This window comes from Armigeres subalbatus, chromosome 3 (assembly GCF_024139115.2).
Source record: "Armigeres subalbatus isolate Guangzhou_Male chromosome 3, GZ_Asu_2, whole genome shotgun sequence".
NCBI lineage: Eukaryota > Metazoa > Arthropoda > Insecta > Diptera > Culicidae > Armigeres > Armigeres subalbatus.
Genome location: NC_085141.1, coordinates 120527965 through 120548317, shown reverse-complemented (window position 1 = coordinate 120548317; position 20353 = coordinate 120527965). Strand labels below are relative to the sequence as shown.

Below are 20353 nucleotides of genomic sequence, written 5' to 3'. Positions count from 1 at the left end.
AAATTGTGGAAGTCCGCAGAATTTTTCGTGGAAATTCCGAAGATTTAGTGGAATTTCCGTGAAATCTCCCGATTGATATTCCCACAACATCACGTTAAAACATTAGAGAATTTGTCGTGAAAATGTCAATGATTTCCAGGAAAATTCCAAACAATTTCCCGTTGAAACTTCGAAAAGCTTTCCGTTAAAACGAAGAAGAACTTCAAGTAGAAATTATGAAGATCTTCCCGTAGAAATATAACAATATCTCGTCTACGTTTTGATGGCACATATCACACGACCTTCCTTCTGCCAAGCTCCCGTATGAAGGGGGAGGGAAGAATATCAGTGTGGAAGCTGATATATCTCCACTGGCAAAAGGAAGGTGGTTTGACTTGCTCATATGCCATCGCGTGCGATGGAAGGTCGTGTGATATGTGCCATCACAAATATTGCCCTCCGCTCGCTTTCAATTCGACTTCTATAAAAACATTCTTCATGCCTGCCGTATCCTAACGGAACTATCAATTCTATACTTTCGCCTCTAATGCTATCATGAACATGTACGTCCAAGTTTGGAAGATGATATTAGCATTTCCATATCATTGTAACACATAAATACTTGTTTCAAAATCTGAGATGAGAAAATGGTTGCATAACTGCGTTTCACAAAAACATATTGCTTCCTGCTTATTTATCATTGGCATTACATCCCCCACTGGGACATTGGCGCCTCGCAGCTTAGTGTTCATTAAGCGCTTTCACAGTTATTAAATGCGAGGTTTCTAAGCCTTGTTACCGTTTTTCTTCATTCGTATATCATGACTTAGGGGTGATGGAAATTCGCGGCAAAATTTTTAATGTTTTGCGGACAGCCAATTTAGAAAATCTGATAATTCGCGGCAAATTCGCGGTAAATTATATATCGGTACAAAAAATAAAAAAGACAATGTAGATTCCATATTTATTTAAATTGTTGCGTTTATTAATTTTTAAATTATTTTTTTTATTTCTTTGCATTACTGGTCAAAAGCACTTGGTTGGCCAAATTTTTTTCCGTCAACTTTTGGCGCTGGGAAGTGTTGATTAAATTGTACTGGGTGACACTACGTTCAGTAGCGACCAGGGAAGTCCAGACAATTTCCAACCTGAAATCGGCATCGGGAATCGAACCCAGCTACCCTCAGAATCAGGGTTCGGATTTCTCACTCACTCACGCGACAACTGATCACTCCACCATGCATTTTATCCGGATAAATTACAGTGCGATAAACTCCGGCACAAGCGATGGTGCGAAAAATTGTTATCCTTCTTCCCATGCTTCGCGAAAATCAAATGCTGCTTACTTTGCCTCTCCAAGCTGATTGAATCTGACGATGCGCCACGATAAGTAGAAGGTTCAATACAGCAGTTTTTCCCATCGCTTTCAATCAATTCATGTGGTGGTGTGGTTATAGTGGGCGTACTGAAAATTTTAAAATTGTTTTGGGTTCGAATCCCGTTGCGGTCCTAAATTTTTGTAAATATGCTTGTAAATTTATCTGGTGAGGCGACGAAAAGGAAAATTTGTGGATTAAAATTAAATTATCCGGCGATCCGGCGCTCACGAATTTATCACCCGCCATTCTATCCGGATAAAAATGTTGTGTGAGAATACTTCCTCACAGGGGGGCCATGAAAAATCACACTCCGCTTAATGGATTAATCGCAGGTTTTTATTCATATGAGTGAGAATTCCGAAGCCTGCTCAGAATGGAACATTCTGTTTATTTATTTTGTACACCTCGAGGTTTTTTGACGCAAAAATCTCTTGAAATGTGTGTCCAACGGGAGTTCAGAATCAGGCATGTTGGAGGTGAGCAAACACAAAAGCAATATTTGGTGAGCGAAATTGGCGTTCAATTCAAACATTAAGCAATGCCGAATCCTGAGGTGGAGATAGAAGAAAAATCATCTCCATTCAGTGCATTGATTTTGTTTTAAATAAAAATAACATTTGGTGAGAGGGAGGCTTCTTCAGGAATTAATCCGCAAGTTACTCCAGGAATTCCTCCGCAAGTGCCTCGAGACCTCCCTCCCCAAGTTCCTCCAAGTATTCCTCCAAAAACTCCTCCAGGAATCTTTCCGGAAGTTCCTTCAGGAATTCCTCCGCAAGCTCCTCCAGGAATTCCTTCGGAAGTTCCTTCAGAAGTTTACAAAATAAGTTACGCTTGAAATCGCAAATCAGTCCCGAATTGTTCGTTTTTTTTTCGGGGATTCTCTCGGAAATTTCTTAAGAAATCCGTCTGAAAATTCATCTGGATATCTTCAGATATTCTTTCGAAAATTGTGTTAAATTTTTTTTGTAGCTTCCAAAATTCCGCTTGAAATTCCTCTGTAAATTATTAAAGAAATTCTCCCGGAAGAAAAAGTCAGAATTCTCAAAACAATCATGCTATAATTCCTTCATGATTTTCCGAAAAAAAATTCCAGGAGTTATAGTTAGCAATATCTTAAAACAATAACCCTGGAAATTTTTCAAGAAACTCTCCCAAACTTTCAGAAATTCCTTCATGAATTCTCCTAAAAGTTTCGGAAATTACTTCAATGATTTCTCCAGAAATCCCCCTTCCCCAAAAAAATTCTTTATAAATCCCCAGGGAATTCGTTTCGAAATCCCCACAGAAATTTTTCAAGATATTCTGCATGGAATTCCTTCAAGAACTGCTCCGGGAGATTTCTACTTTAGGAAGAATTTTCGAAGGAATTTTTGTGGAAGTATTCGAAGGAGTTCCCAAAGGATTTCCTGAAGAATTTCCTATAGTAAGTCTTGGATGAAGAGATCCCAGATAGATTTTTTGGATTTCCTGGACAAATTTTCAGAGTAATTCCTTGAAGAGAATCGGAAACGAATCTAGGAGAAATTCTAAAATAAAAAGTTTTATTTAAATGAAGTTCATAAGGAATTTTCAGAGGAAAATATTTTTAAATTTACAAACAAATTTCAAATAATGTTATGAAATAATTTCAGCCTGAAATACGAAAGAAATTTTGGAAGGAATTTTAGGAGCATTTGTTTCCTGAAGAACATTTCCCACATTTTCAGAAAAAGTATCTTTATGTTTAGTAGATTGCCTTCCAATAATTTAGATTTAAAAACTTTATCGACAGACATCACCTCAATTCGTCGATCTGAGTTGATCGGTATATGGAAATTAGCCCTCCGCGCCTCTCATCAAAACTTCTTTTTTTAGTGAACATATAGCCTTTTCGTTACACCTTGGTGTACGAGAAGCGTAAGCACGATTCTTTAGACGAGAATTAAGCTATGGGGCGATTCAAATATGACGTCCACTACTTTTTGAGATTTCAAGACCCCCCCTCCCCCCTCTGTCACGCTTTTTTGTATACCTAGTATATGTACTGTCACAAAATCTTAGACCCCCCCCCCCCTAAAACCTGTGACATCATTGTTGAACGACCCCTATCTATCAACCACCCCTATTCGTCGCTTTTTATAGTAACATGCATAATCATGTACGATGTGTAACATGTATTAAAAACATTACACTTAAAATGTCACATAATTGATGAATGTTCTGAAACAATAAAATACAGTAAACTGTACACTTTTACTCGATTTACATTTTTTTTTCAATTTTGCAATTTTGAACCAAACCGCGGGCTGTTATGGCAGCCTATAACCATGGAGCACCTAAACGACTTCGAATTGGCTGATGACGTTGCCCTCCTCGCGCAACGGCGCTCTGATATGCAGAGTAAGCTCAACGACCTTGCCGAGCGCTCCTCCTCGGCAGGTTTAGTCATCAACGTCAACAAAACCAAATCGTTGGATGTAAACACGGTGACTCCTTCCAGTTTCACAGTAGCCGAGCAACCAGTGGAGAATGTTGAAAGCTTCCAATATCTTGGTAGCCAAATGGCGTCAGACGGCGGTACCAAGATCGACATAGGCGCACGGATCAAGAAAGCAAGGGCTGCCTTTGCGAGTTTAAGAAATATCTGGAAAAACAGGCAGATAAGTGAACGCACCAAAATACGAATTTTCAACTCTAACGTGAAATCTGTGCTGCTATACGCTAGCGAAACATGGTGTGTATCAGTGGAGAACACTCAACGGCTGCAGGTGTTCATTAACAGATGCCTGCGGTATATAATTCGGGCCTGGTGGCCTCACAATTGGATCTCAAACAACGAGCTCCATCGTCGTTGTCACCAGAGGCCGATAGCAACAGAAATTCGGGATCGGAAGTGGGGCTGGATCGGCCACACCCTACGTAGGGGCGGAAACGAAATCTGTAAACAAGCATTAGACTGGAACCCAGAAGGACATCGCAGCAGAGGCAGACCCAGAGGCTCATGGCGGCGAAGCCTCAATAAAGAAATAAAAGAAGTCGACCGAAATCTAACCTGGCAACAGGTTAAAGCGATAGCCGGGCAACGCTCAGGATGGAGATCTTTCAAGCCGGCCCTTTGCACCACCGGAGGTGTACAGGATCCATAAAAAAAAAATTTTGCACTTATCCTAAATGTTTAAGTATATAAATTATCATGTGATTTTTCTTTGATTTATTCAGGATTTTTTGAAACATGTTTTCAAAATTTTAGTGGTAAATTGAAGTCACACGATCAAAAATACGAGCGAAAAAAAATCGTGTAAAAAAAGAATCCTGTGTATTTTGTAGAAAAAGCCTTACATGTACAAAGACGATGATTTAGCTCAATACTACATGTAGGCACCATTTCAAGAAAAATCTATCGGTCCCTTGTATACTATATCAAATACAAATATGCCTAGAGTACAGAACCTTTTATCGAAATTTTGACTTCTGGATGGTTTTATGAGTATTCTGCTGTTCCTAAATAAACAAAAAGGCAAAAAAAAAATTTTTTGTTTCTGTAGTACGTACACTAAAATTACGCAGGTACTATCGAGGTATCCCTGTATTTTCATTACCATTTTTGGGTACGCCGTATTGCCCAGCGTCGCTTATTTGTAATATTGTTGGTTTTCTTGAGAGTTCTTGGATCATATAGTGACTAATGACTAATATGTTAGATTGTCAATAAACACTTCGAAAATGCATTTTTTCGGGTGAAGTATTCGTTAAATTAAGAGATTTGCTTAGGGGCCGTTTATTGACCTCAATTTCCCTACCAGCATTATGTGCGATATTTTTTTTTGAAATTATGATACCAATTTTTCATAAATCCTAATCGCTTCAATACTAAGGGCCTTCCTTATAGCCATGCGGTAAGATGCGCGGCTACAAAGCATGACCATGCTGATGGTGACTAATCGATTCCCGGTCCGTTCTAGAAACTTTTACGGCTTGGACAGTAGTAATGGCTGTCTGTTAGAAAATAAGTGTCTGGAAGATTTGTCCGCAGAAGATGGTCGAAGGCCAGTAAATCGACCGAAACGTCCGAACAGTCTGGCAAAGTTTTTTTTTGTCATTTTTCGCCGAAAACAAATCGATGAGAATCCCCACCCCAATATCATTTTTTGTCATTTTTTAATTTCAACCAAAGCGGTAACAACCGAAATTTTGCACATTTGTTTTTCATTTTTTAATGGCATTGAATCGATTGATGTCTAACGAGAAATTTATCATTTTTAGGCTGTGGCCGGGTCTCCAGTAAGCTTTGCGAGCAAAGGTGTAGGATTGCCAACCTGGAGATGGCGATCTCGATTCTCGGTTCGGTCTAGGATGTTTTCGGGAAATTGTGTATCCATTGTACACAAGATACATATTCACTCATGCAATGGTGAGCATAGAAAGCTTTCAGTTGATAACTGAGGAAATGCTAATAGAATATCAAGTTGAAAAGCAGGGCAAGTTTCAGTTGAAAGGTAAAGCCATTGAAGAGGAAGGCCAAAATAGCCATTTCTCGCGTAACATTTGAAAAGGGCCTACAGCCAAAACGCAAACATTGAGAAAATGCGGTTCGAAAAAAATGCATTGCAATTTCTATTCCTATTTCCCAAGTTTTTAAGCAGCAAAAACTCCTAAAAGCACATAATCAACATTATCTATCCATCCATAACCTTAATTGCATCGAAAATATGCAAAAATATGTCAAAATCGTTAAAATAAAATTTTAAGTCTATTTTCATTTTTTCTCCGGAATAGGCCTTCTTGATAAGTCATTCTGCATTTGCTTGTCATTCATAGACCCTTTGTGTATGGCATTTTTCGAAAGTAAACACGGGATAAGGCTTTTCGGGAGGGAAAATTTTCTCTCTCCGAAGTCCCTCTCTCCGAAATTTCCGTTATCGGCCCGAAGTTGGAGAAGGCTTATCCCAGACAGAAAAAAAAACGAGTGGCTTGGCCGTTTTTGACCTACACATATTTTGACAATAACACGTTTTAGGCCCAATCAAAAATAAGTTTTTCTAAGTAATTTAATTGAAGATGCGGAACATTTTTATACTAATAGTAGCTATTAGATGATGCTATCGAAGGGTGTTGAAATTGAATTTGTTTACTTTTCATTGTAGGCCCTAATCAATTGTTAAGCGATATTTGGTTGAATAAATCATGGGAAGGGTCGTTTGGCCAAAGGCCATCTGGCCGAAAGCCATTTGACCGAATGGGTCATCCGGCCGAATAGGTCATTTGGCCGAAAAAGATATTTGGTCGAATAGGTCATTTGACCGAATAAGACAATTGGCCGGAATGGGTCATTCAGCCGAAGATAAAAATGGGGAGTGATAAGTGAGAAATGAGAAGTGAGTAGTGAGACGCCTCATTTCTCACTCCTCATTTCGCACTTCTCACTGTAAAAATTGAGAAGCGCGACGTGAGAAGTGAGATGTCTCATTTCGAACTTCTCATTTTCACTGTGTAATGTGATAAATGAGGAGTGAGAAGTGAGTAGTGAGACGTTCCACTGCTCACTTAACACTCATCACTTATCACTGGGTGAAGTGAGAAGAGCAAAATGAGAAGGGAGACAACTCACTTCTCACTTATCCCGTCTAACTTCTTGTTTCTCACTCTTCACAATGAGAAGTGAGATGTGAGACATCAAATGACACATTCGGCCGAATGACCTATTCGACCGAATGACCTATTCGTCCAAATGACCTATTCGACTAAATAATCTATTCGGCCAAGTGACTTATTTGAAAAATTACCTATTCGGCCAAATTACCTATTTGGCTATACGACCCTTTCGATCAAATGACTTTCGGCCTAATGGTCTGTTCGGCCAAATGGTATATTCCCATATTCGTCAGCTGTCGGGAATATAATCATGAAATAATCATACAAATAAGTCTTCTGAAGTGACCAATCGGCTTAGCAGATCAGCCAGTTGTTCGAAATGGTGAACTTGGAGATTTCGGCAAAATAAACTATTTCTTAAAAAGGAAGTGAAAAAGTTAAACTTATCAACTAAATAAATAACGATTCTTATAATGAAATAAAACTATAAATATTTTGTTTTCAAAAAAACAGAGATGTCGGGTATCATATGCATGCAGAACTAAAAATACAAATCCGAAAACCAGTCCCAAATTCTTGCTAACATTAATTTATTCAGGTTCATCAAATTGACGTTTGAATCGAAGTCCACCGAAAATCGAAATGAAACACCACAGAAACAAAATTAGGTCAGTTCTTTTAAGATAGGTGCATTTTGGATGCCATGAACAAAAAAACACCGCGCCGGATCATCCACAAGTCGCTTTGCATAATTAACCGCTCGTTTTTGAATTAGCATATAAAAAAGCACCACCAACATTGGATTTAAATTTGACGGCTAGTTTGTGATAAGCATCTGGAGCACGGTCCGATGCAAATTCCTATACCGATTCCCCCTTGCGCACGCTCGTAAACCCAAACCAGTTGGTTGACGATGCGTATCCCGCTTCGTTGTGCAAATATCTAACCTAATTAAGTTCTTTCATGAATATATACGGTCATGCTAATGAGTTTGTATGTTTTTTTCTTCCCTCTCCCCAGGTCTGGCCATGCACTCCCGGATACCGCTCCTGACGTCGGTCACTTTCTTTAGGATCCCATGAAAGTAAATTTGAGTTGAGAAACCGCCACTGCTTTCGGAAACCGGAGGAATTTCACCTAACACAAACAGTGATAGAAAATATCAAACGAACAAAACGAAAAGCTCGACCATCCGATGGTCAACCACATGATGAGTGCGCAAAATGAATCCGAGGTCGAGAGCCTGCTGATGAGTCCCTGCTGGAATCAATCGAGCAGTGTTCAGGACCAGTACCTTCTCGATGGAGAGAAGTTGCTACTGGACACGGATTTGGAATCGCTTCCGAGTGATTCCGAAACGCAGAAAAACTCCATGGATGTGCTGGAGAATCTGCTGCTAAACTCGACCTCGATCAGCAATAGTTCTAGCAACGATGGGGACGTCAAGCCGCTGCCCTCGTTTACCTCCTTCAATACGGGTCATTTGTCGATCAATGGCATCTCGGGGTACTCCTATACGGCGATTGCGCACCGGATGCCAGAGGAGAACAACAACTATCCGCAGAACGCGTTCTCGAATGGGACGAACAGTGGGAGCAACGGCGACAACAATATCGTGTCTTCATCCACCTGTCTTCCCGATTCGGTGCTGAACCCGGACGGGAACGGAGCAGACAGCTGTCTGCAGGATGTGAAGTTGTTCTCGGACAGTTCAATCGACGGGAAGATCTACTCGGCCACTGCAGATGGGTGCGTGATAAGTGGGGCGGATTCGGTTTCTGCTGCGAAAATTTTCGTCGATTCCAAAGAACTGTCCGAGTACGACATGAGCTCGATAGAAGATATAGCAGCGATAATCGGGTCGGCCATCGCGGACACAACCGTACCGAATAAAGTCGAGAAAGAAGACGGAAATGACACGAGGGATTCGTGGATGGATTTGGATGCATGGATTGAAGGCACGTGTACGACGCCAGACAGCAAACTGATCGTCTCCCAACAGGACTCCCTCAGTGAACTGATCCTACCTCACTCTCCGGGACACTCGTCCGGGTCAACGTTGCAGAGCTTGCTGACACACACTTACATGCCCCTGCTACAGAACCGATTACAGAATGGGCCACCGATCAAAATTGAGACGCCCACGTCGACATCGTACTGTGGCGAACTGATATCGACTTCAACTAGTCCTCCAGGCTCGGTAGTGTCTACAACCGAGAACCTGATTCTTAACGGAAGGTACCTGCAAAATCATCAAAATGCTCATTTTGCTCTCAGCATGGGCCTCAAAGCGGATGGCCTGTGTAGTCCCGAGCTGATAGGCAACTTCCCGCATACCACTACCACGACCCCAACGACACCAAAAAACAAACGAAGACCTCATAAACAGACCAAAACCAACGGTCACGGTCACCAAGTGCACCAAGCTCAATCCCAACAAGCGCAACAGCAATCGTCTTCCTTACACCAGCAGCAACTATCGGCGGTGGCTGCAGCAGCTGCTGCGGCGGCAGCCGCTCAGTCGCAGGCATCCCTCAACTTCGCCGGAGCCAGCGACCTTCTACTCGGTAAGGACAAACCCGTTCATAGGTGTAACATCTGTAATCGGGGGTTCCTGAACAAGAGTAATATCAAGGTTCACCTGCGGACGCATACCGGCGAGAAGCCCTTCCGCTGCGAAGTGTGCGCCAAAGCCTTCCGGCAGAAAGCTCACCTCATCAAGCACCAGCAGATACACAAACGAATCGGGAGGGATTGACCATTAGCAGCAGTGGTGGTATCGACGACCTCCAACGGTTCCGGATCCGGTCCGGGCCGGAAAAGGTCTAGTGCCGCTTACTGCGTCCAAAACAACAATAACAACAACACCAACATCAGTTCCCTGAACGACCACCTCAACGGAAACCCAGTCCATCATCATCTCCAGCAGCAGCAACAGCAGCAGCAGCAACAACAGCAACAACAGCAGCAACAGCAGCATCAACAACATCAGCAACACTCTCAACATCAACTTTTAGCGAATGCGTTGGGAGTTTCCGCGAATGGCGTTGGTGTGGTGGAGCTGGCAGGCGATGCCAGTGTGAGTAAAAAGTTTCGGTTCGTGCCGTTTGTGTGACAGTGAGCTACCGGTGGGGAGCCACTCCGGAACTGGAAGACCGCTCTGCGGCCAGCCGAGCGAGATTCGCTCGCTCGGGAGGCGGTCTCTAAAGGTGTACCTCATGTTTAGCGTTTTATAGCTTTTCATTTGATTTTGATCTGTCCTAGCGCTGTTTTCCTTAAATTTTCATTTGTTGTTTTGTTCGATGGGCACTGGAAATGGTTTAGAAGGGTTGGCGGGAGGGTATTGTTTTGTACGAAGAATTTTTGACCATTACCAAAATTTTATTATTATAGCTGGACACAGATTGAATTAGGTATCCTTTTGTATCCTGTGCGTACTAAGTGAGCAAGTCATGATATCATAGTTGCAAAATAAATTAAACAGTTTTATGGACATGACAACAAAACTCTCCCTAGGCAGATTCATCTATCGCTTCAGACTCTGTTGATCTATGCAATGTTGCACGATAATATGAAAATTGCTGAAACATGATTTATTGGCAAGAACAATCATGAGAAGTAAGTTAGACAGTACCATCTTGGTACAGAGTTATCTTATTTTAAGGCCCATTTTTCGTTATTCCAAAAAAAAATAGCGTGTGTAACTCGTTGTATTTGTCCAACTCGGTAAGCCTCTTTGGATAAACGTACAACTCGTGCTGAAAAAAAAACATCTTTTTGCAACTAGTTGCACAAACTATCATATTATTTTGATAATTTCTTTTTTATTTTGATGAGATAAAAAGTTTTGGGCCGATTCACGCTGCAGCATTTTATTTTTATTATTTTTATCGATCTTTGAAATAGCAAAGGCGTCAAATTCTTTGAAAGAGTTTTTCTTAAATAAATGAAAGAATCTTTTTTTCGAAACTGTTTTTTTTTATTTATAATATTAAGTTCAACGCCTCCCTCTCTTACTAATTTAATAATAGGATTATGTCGATTGTACATGTCACAAAGAAACGTGGCTCCGTAAAGTGTTATACACGCCTGAGCCTACCAAATTAACAAACTTGGAAAAAAAAGTTCAACGCCGGTCTGGAAGAATTGATAGAGACTATAAAATGATATTAAAAATTATCTCATTTTATAGTGTCAATCGATTATTTAAGGTCATCTTTCCCAAGGAAAGATTTTCTCATGCTTTGAATCATCTTAATAACCGAGAAAATAGAATCAAAAAACCTCAGTAAAATTGGCCTGACGTTAATTAAAAATTGGCCGAATGTCTCTCCAAAACTATATTGCAGCATTTTATATTTTAATTTTTATATTTCAAAAATAATTAGAGGTGTCAAAATTATTTCTGTCAAAGGTTCTTTTAAAAAGTTGCCCTTAAATAAGTTAATAAATTGATGCCTCACAATCAAAATTGTTGACGGAAAAGGTCATTTGCCTTTCAAAGCTAAGATTTTGAAGCAAAGCTTTCAAAGTCTAAGATTTTGAAGAAATAAAGGTCTGATATTTTGACCGACAACAAAAGTTGTCCAAGTCTCAGTCCAATATTCCGTGGAGCTTCGAAGGCATTTCTTGAAGAAAATTAGAATAATTGTGAAAATTCGAAGAACTTTTTGTGAAGTTCAGAAGAATTTGACATGCCATCAGAAGAATTTCTCGTGGAAAATCAGAGAAAATTTCTTGTAAATTCAGGATAAACTGTCGTGGACATTCATGAGTAACTTCACGTGGAACATTAGCAGACATTTTTATGTAATTCCAGTAGAAATTTCAATGGAATTATAAAAGAATTTAACGCGCATTGAAATCAAGAATAATTTCCCGAGAAAGTTCAGAGTTGGCCATTAAAAAAGTTTAAAGTGAATCAGATGTGCTGAAGGCCAAAAGTTGACATTTTAGCTGTCAAAAACGCGAGGTGAGAGGAGGGCGACCATGAGGGCACTCATTTTTAGACTCTGTCGTGATTGTCCTTAATGTGAAAATTTGAAATAAATTAAGAAAAAAAATACCGTGGTCAGATCAGAGCTAAATATATTTTATTCTAATTTATTAGATTTAAAGTCATGGCTTGCTGGGGTTTGCAGTCAATCAATCCTCCTCGATGGAAGAAAAACAGCTGCCTCGCGGAATCACTTCCATGTTTGGTTTTCAAACAGCGAGATTTTGCATTCTTGATATAGACCTAAAATCAGGAGGGTTGTGTACAAGACACTATCACAAGGTAACCGTTGGACAACGTAAGGCAAACGGTGCGATTGATCTTTCTGTCCGATTGTGTTTTGTACATGGTCTTAAAAAGAACCGATTTATTTTCAATGATGCGCCTTCCCAACCACTAACAGCAAGAAATTCAATTCAAAATCTTGTGAGGAAATTTTACTTGACTGCTACTAATGCCATCATGCGAATTGATTTTTGCAGCGTCTCCCTCCTACGCTTTTTATTCTATTACTGACGAAACTTTCTGCGATCGCCTAGCAGATTATCAGTTTGGAGAAAATTTATTTCGGCTTAACCGTCTCTTCTATAAAATTGTGGTTCTGAAAAGAACCGATATATTTTAAATAATTCAATTTTCCGATCACTAACAGCAAAAAAACCTTCCATACAAATACATTTTTGCAACATCTCCTTCAAACACGCGCTTGTGGCTCTGCTACTTATTGCAGCCAACCAAAATAAGAATCTTGAAAGAAAATTTTACTAGGCTGCTACTGACGCCGTCCATGCGAATCATTTTTCCAGCGTTTCCTTCCGACACGCGCTTGTGATTCTGGCTGAAGGCAACTTTCTACTGCCGCTAACAAATTATGATTTGCACTTTGAACAAAACTTGTCTCGGGAACCAATTTATTTTCAATGATGCGCGTTCTCAAACACTAACAGCAACAAAACCAAAAGCAGCATCAATGGAGGATGCAATATAGGAAATTCTTTGGAATGTCACATTGCTAAAACTCTTCCGTTGAACTTGGTTTAACGAATCATTATCACACAATTACACCGCTCATTACTTATCTCTGGCTTGTGGTGCATGTACAAACACCCTTTCTTTTGCGAGTGTGGCTAATAGGGTGGTTCAAAAAATCCACAATGCTCATCTGATTCTGTATCACGTTCTGAGTGTCCTCCGAAAATTTGAACTCATTTGGATGAAAACTGATTTAGTACAAGCATTGAATCGCGCACCAGGCACTGCTTTTTATACTCAAAGAAAAGTATGTGGTGGACCAAAAGGCTCGTAACTTACATCGATCTGATGCCCGTGTTGGGGATGTATTTACAGGATTAATTGGTTCTGAAATTTTTACTGGGTATGACAAGAATTGAAATTTTCAATAGTTTATCGTCAATAATCTTGAGTTTCAATGAAATTAACAAATTCCTGGAGAGTTTTCGAGTCAATTGATATGTAAATCTTCAAAATCAATTCAAAGATGAGTGCGCTATTGTCGTTTAAAATCTTACATGATTTCGTGACGGTCCCCAATTTTAGATTTTGACACCCAGTATCCTCGGGTAAGACGTGGAATTTCGTACATGGGGCACCTGTATGTATGAATTGCGTTCTACCGAATTAAGCACCCCGCGGACCTCACATGAATATCGGAAGGGGCCATCACCGAAATTGTGGCAGAGTCATGTGTGCCCGGTTCGGAGTCCTTAAATGAATGCTGTCCCTTCAGATTTGCCGTTCAGTCCATAAGGCATATGTTCTTTTGATCTTCCGCAATGTGTAGATACTAGATTCCGTCCACTGGAAATCTCATTTCAGTCTAACTAGACCAATTTTTGAGTTTGAGGTCCGCTAAGAACACGGAGGTGGTAAAAGCTTGATCCTGGTATTCTGTCCCAGTGCAGCAGATCGATGGAAGTGTTTTCCGGAATTCCGCAGTGCCAAGAATGCAAGCAAATGTGGAGATCACACTGCAGAGCCACAATCGTACTAGCTGAGTCTAACAGGATAAGATTGGGTTTGTCGGACGGGGTTGTGGTAGTGATAATAAAAAAGACTGTGTTTAACTGCTATCGACCGCCGCAGGGCCTCGGTATTTTCTACCCTTTTAAATTGCTGCGAGATGGAGCTGTTTACATTGGTAAGGGAGGATTTCCAGCTCCTCCCTCCATGCCAGTGGACTCTGGCCACTGTGTGCTGATTCCGATCCCCAGGTATAAGAAGAGGGATCATATTATGATATTATCATCTTCTGACGTTGCAGAAGCGAATGCGACGGTATATGGATACCTGCATACGATGTTGAAATGGTAAGACGCCTGCGCAGGCAGCCTCGGCGGGTGTTGAGGGAAGAAGTCTGGATGCTGTACGAAGGTAATTTTAAAATAGGTTTAAGGCTGGAGATAGGATGTTGACGAGCCGCCGATGTGCTGAGTACGTCAGCTCAATTCCATGTAGCAGTCGACTGTCTATCAAGGCTTGTCCTAGCCGGTACTGGGTGGCCCTGTTATTTGCTCGGTACGGTTTGGATGGGGTTAATTAAGTTCATTCTGCACCTACACACGGCTTTGGCAGCCTGGAAGTGGGAAAGGAAAGTCATCCAATTGAGCAATAGAGATTCCGCTTGGTTTCGGATTCTTGTGTGCTTTTGTGCTCTAGACTAAACAATCAAGATGTTGGCATATACGAAGATGAAGATGTTCTGGGACATCTCGCGAAAAACTCCATTCGTATCGACGAAGTTCAGAGTGAGTTATCACCAGAACAAATCCTTGTGGGGCCCCTGTCTCCTCCCGGTATGTTCTGGAATGTTCCCAACGAAACCCCACTCCACTAGCTGCCTAGCCAAGTACTAGAGGGGTTCGTATGCAGTTGAACGCCTTTAAGATGTACAAGCCCAGGAAGACGAGGACCGCATGTTCCCCTTCCTCGAAGACGCTCTGGATTACATTTCCTAGGCTGGCAGAATACCAGCTAGCTCCGTAGTTGCGCGCGAAACGAAACACATGCTACCAGAAAACTCCCGTCCTCCTGCAGCTTCTCCAGTAGTCAACGATAGCAAACCTCACAACCACTTTTGACACACATGATACGTTTAGGCAGAAATCGTTAACAAACGTTCGACTCTTTGTACCTCAAAACAACACTCAGCGAGAGCCACAAATTTCGCTTCGGTGCTGCTCAATGCAACACACTTTTGTTTCCACGAAACACAGTGCATTGGTCTTCCACCAAATTACAGGCGAACAGAAGCAGTTCTTCTTCTAGGCATGCGTTACCGTTACCATCGTCGTCAGAACATATTCACACTGTGAGTCGTTAGATGAGGGATCGGACGTGTACTCCTTCCGAAACGACGCACCGTCATCGTTGTATCGACTGTTACCCACCTGCTTGTTTTCCACCTTCGATGCCATCTTGTTTCGCTTTTCAATGGGAATGTGAGTGAATGCAAAGCACATAGAAACATGCAATCGTCCGTAATCCAGTTTCTTCGCAAACCATATCTCAATCGGTGTCTTCTTGACCCCATCATGTTGGATGGCACAACCACGGCTTCCAGAGAAAATCACTTCTATGCACCTCAGATACCAGTCTTCCAATCGAAATCAAGTTAGACCCCAAATCTGGAAAGTATAACACTTCGAACAGTATTAGGTACTTCTTGCTGCTTTCCTTCATCGTCTTTGAAAAAATATGCGCCCGAACCAACACTTTCACCACAGAGAAACAGACGTCTCACTTAGAACAAAATGCAATCAAAATCATCGTCACGAAAACATTGTCCCCCAATGCTAAAATCCCGGTGAGTGGCCAAGCGGCAACCAGATGGCGGTAGTGTGCAAACGTCAAACACAAGCAAATTCGATGAAAGCGCCATCGGTGGCCGATTGACCACCTACAAAAAGTTAAATAAACCGTTAAAAAGGTGTACGATGGAACATATGTTGAGTGAGACGTCTGTTTCTTTGTGCTTTCACAATCGTCTCATTTCCATCGGCTACTGTGATGGAAATTCACGAGCTTACCTTTAGCTGGTCAGGCCTCTATCAAATCGCACCAAACGCCAACGATTTCCGATTTTTCTGTCCAAGCCTTCGTTTAACAGATTTAATTGATCACAAATTGTATCAGATATCCCTCAATTCCATAGCTGATGATATCCTACAACAAATGGACGTATAAAATGGTATGAAATTATTTTCGTTTTCCTTTTACGAACAAAATATCGCAAGTTAGTCAAAAAGCCGCTTAGTGCGGTTTGGCCAAAGACTAATTGTTTGGCGGAGCCCCGACCAGCTCGTCTAAAAATGACGGTCACTGCACATGTGTGCAGCGCCATAGCGTTTGATTGGCCGGCCCTCAGAGGGCGCTAAATTCAACACGGTATAAAAAACAGAACAATTTTATTGGTTACAGGGTCAATTAATAACAAACCGACTACAATCAAACAGTTTTTATTTACCTATATCTCAAAACAACATGTCAAAAGGTTTGATCTTAGTTTTAACCGCTATTTTGGTTTCACAGAGACTTCCGGAAGCGGTAACAAGTTGGCCCCAAGTCTAAAAATGTATTATTCAATAAGTTATTTGAAAATTGGTGATGCGATTATTTCCATTTTTGAAAACTATTACTTTCGCTGGCCAGTTGCTCAAATTTCGAAGGGCTTTTTTGGTCTAATGACATATACTCGTGGGCTTCAGGGCCGTGCGGTTAGCGACATGAATCGTCCTGGTGCATTTGCGTGCTGTGAAGTGTGGGTTCGATTCCCGCCGTTGTAAGCAATTTTTTTTTGGAAATGCTAAAAAAATCTCCACTTGCACTGGGTGTTGTGTAATGCAAAGCGTTCAGTATGCAATCTGAGCGACGATGGTCGAAGACGGTGATCCTGTCTTTTCTTTTTGTTATACCAGGATACGGGTAAGGGATAGGATGGTGAAGATTTAAGATGTATTCCGAGTAATGATAATTATGGCCGCATTTGACCCGTCGGCAAACCAGAAGCTTATATTAATGTGAAAAGGGGAAACTGTTGAATATACGATGGGCTTGCTAAAATAACTACTTTGGTTGTCATTTCTCAAGGCTATAAAAGTAATCATCTCCTTACTTCACCACGTTTTCTATCTGCTTCCGATGGCGATACCGACAACTTACAAGTTGGATTTTATTAACCTAACGATTTATTTCAGGCTTGAATTTTTTGACTCAACAATCACCTGAAATTTGTATAAAATTTGTCACAATTTTCGAATCCCTCTTCTCCGTGGTGGAATTTCAAGTACGCCATTTCCTTCAGAGCTAGGACGTTATGGACAGTATGCGTTGTTAGGATTCATAAGTAAAGAACCTCCAGCAAATTTTATGATTTCCCAGCCCATTCTAGATGTTTGTACAGATTCCATATGAAGATCCAAAAATGCCAACGACTCTGCAAGATTCTATGAATATTTGGCAAATACTGAAATAACACAAAATAACTTTTAGGTTGGCTTCAAAATGTGTGAATGTAAAATATTGCACATTTTTTCCTTAGTAAAAGAGATTCGCCTAGAAAGATGTCGCCAATGACGTCGGAAATCCACGCTACGGCTCGTGACATTGTTTCTGAATCGATGATCCACACATTGGACGAAGATGTTTCATACAAAGAGTACGACATAGGGGATAGGGGGGGTTGAAAATGACCTATTTTTGCGTAGACCAATGCAAACTCTAACTTAACCTCACTTTTTTTGATAGTTCACAGAGCTTGTTTACAAGGTGTTAGCAGAAAAATCGATAAGGGGAAAATTAAAATTCATATTTTTAGTTCAAAATTGCTATGATCCGAATATTTCAGTGATATTCTTAGCATTCAGCATGAAATCAATCGTAACGGACATCTACATGCGAATAAAATGACGAAATAATTTTATCGGAAGCTTCGCCGGAGACTAAGTCCTGGTGAAAAAGCTCTGTGAACTGTCAACCTACGTCATCATGCACTGGTCTATAATGACATAGAATGGAGCATGTTGCTTCTATGGGGGTAATTTAAGGTCACTCCTCACGGAATCCAAGTTTCAAAGTGCTCGCGTTTTCGGGGCACACCACTTGATACGGATGCGGCGCACAACTGTCATTTTTGTTGATTTAGCTTTGCTGAAATAATAAAAATGACAGTTGTGCGTTGCTTCCGTATCGAGTGGTGTGCCCCCGCAAGCGCGAGTGCTTTGAAGTTTGGATTCCGTGAGGAGTGACCTTAGCTTGCCAATGTCCTCAAGTCAGTCAGCCATCGTGGATTTTTGCATGGAATGAAAGCTTGTTTGTTTACGTTTTGCATTGAAAATGAGCTTTTCACCCTCGCGCTGGTTATTCCCATCTACTGACGAAGTCATATGACCTCACAATATAAAGATCTTGCAATGGACTGCTTGTCTCCATTGGCACACAGGATCTTCTCACCTCCAGCTTGCTTCCCTGCATCATTCAGCAGTTTTCACTTCACCAGCTCCATGCTCATGCTCGGCTCCTCGTCGGAATGACTTTCCAATGCTATTGTCAGGATATCGAAAGAGTCGGGCATACTCTTCAGCATCATTGCTATTCATTGTCTTTTCTCTTTCCTGGAATTATATTTCTAACCAGGAAACTGTCTGGAATTCAATCTTAAGTATGGACTTATATTGAAGTCGCGCATCTTTTCATAGAGCTATGAAATACGCTGATTTCATTAATTGAAAGTAATCCCTTACTAAGAATTAACATCGACAGAGCAGGCTCTGTCACAGACGAAATACAACAATGAAACGGAAATAAATCTAATCAATCCAATAAATATGCTCATATCCAAAACCTTTCCAGTGAATCGAACTCACAACAAAACTTCACAAATTGTACATAGAATAACTAATTTATTGGAGCGAAATCCCAAAAGTCCTGCCAACCAGCGCGCGGCACAACCAATAATCTCAAATCTCACAGCGTTTAGTAGTTATTAGGTAAATTATTTGACAAATTATAAAGAAACACATGTAGTCCTACGTCAAAAAAATAAACCCTTCGTCGAGTTTTGTTTTCCGCAATCCGTCCCAGCCGCAAGTGTGCTAGAACTGCACAAACCGTAGACGCGTTTCTTATTTTTCTAAATTAAAAATCACATCCGCTCGAACTTTCTCTTTCACGATTTTCATCCAAAACTAGAGATAATTATAACACGAAGAGAGCTACGACCACGAACAAAACCAACACGATAACACGCGAAATTCATTAGCTCTTTTGATAGGAAAAAATATTTATACACCACAGATTTGTGCGCCATAAAAATTCTCAAAGTTGTTGGGTGGCAAAAGCGAGTGCGTGAACGAAAAACGTCAAGTTTCATAAATATAGAATCGAAACCGTCATTCGAAAGTTAGAAAAATTAAAAACACACGAGCGAAGAACGAAAAAACACAAGTGCAATTTTTAACTTTAATTATTTTTGTATGTAGTCTAGTGGTATGCTGTTGTTTAGATTGTAAGCGTTCAACCACTTTCTAACCACGCTCCTCTTATTTCCCCTGTATTTACGACAAGGAATGTGTTGATAGATTTACGAAAACAAGTATTTTCCTTCCACTGTAAATAGTGTAGCTATTTAAGGCTAGCCCCAGCGCAATGTTTGTAGATAGAATAATTTAAAATGGAATCTGTGTATTTTTAAATTAAAAAAAGAATATCTGAAAAATTACTCAGTTCGTTAATTTGGTAAGTCACTCCTAGCTCGTAACGATGTAAGTTTGTGTAGCGAAACAAGCAGCGAATAGTTGATCTTTCTTTTACTCGTACGTTTACCCCTTAAGCTATTGAGAATGTCAAACGTTTTCGCTTTCTAAATATGTACTCTTACCTTTAGAAAAAAATGAATTTCTTACATATTTGTCGGTTCTACTTACTGCCAACTGTTCATAAATAGGCATCTTCACGTTTGTAATGAAAGATCTTAGCAAAAGAGTTTTTATTTATTTTCCCCCCTTCTTGAGCAGGTCTTCTAGAGTGGAATGCGTTTGACGACAAATGACAGTCTATCTATTGATAGGAAATAAATGTTTACCCTAAAAATGTTGAACAATATTCCATGGGTTGTTATCCTGTGTTTTCAATACTGACAAACCGTTTTGAAGAACCCCCTTAAAATTGATAATTGAAAAAGGTATGTATGGAATCTCCAGTTAGCTTTGCGAGCAAAGGCGTAGGATTGCCAATCCGGAGATGGCGAGATCGATTCTTCCTTCGGTCCAGAATGTTTTGGGTGGGAGCATTTTTGACTCCCTGGGCATAGTTTCATAGGGGCGTAACTGTATTGATCGATTTCTCTTCATCGATTTTATAATTTGTGAATAACTTGATTACAGTTCGACTGGGGTATTTATTGAAATATTTT

General features: G+C 40.6%; 1 protein-coding gene across 1 annotated transcript in view; it reads left to right on the top strand.

Moving 5' to 3' along the window:
• Positions 1 to 20043, top strand: part of LOC134225748 (ichor) — a 295162-nt gene extending 275119 nt beyond the window's left edge. Inside the window, exon 3 of the mRNA XM_062706091.1 lies at positions 7950 to 20043. Coding sequence (XP_062562075.1) covers positions 8125 to 9687 — 1563 coding nt within the window. The 5' untranslated portion in view covers positions 7950 to 8124 and the 3' untranslated portion in view covers positions 9688 to 20043. The remainder of the gene's footprint in view (positions 1 to 7949) is intronic.
• Positions 20044 to 20353: the final 310 nt, after the last annotated feature.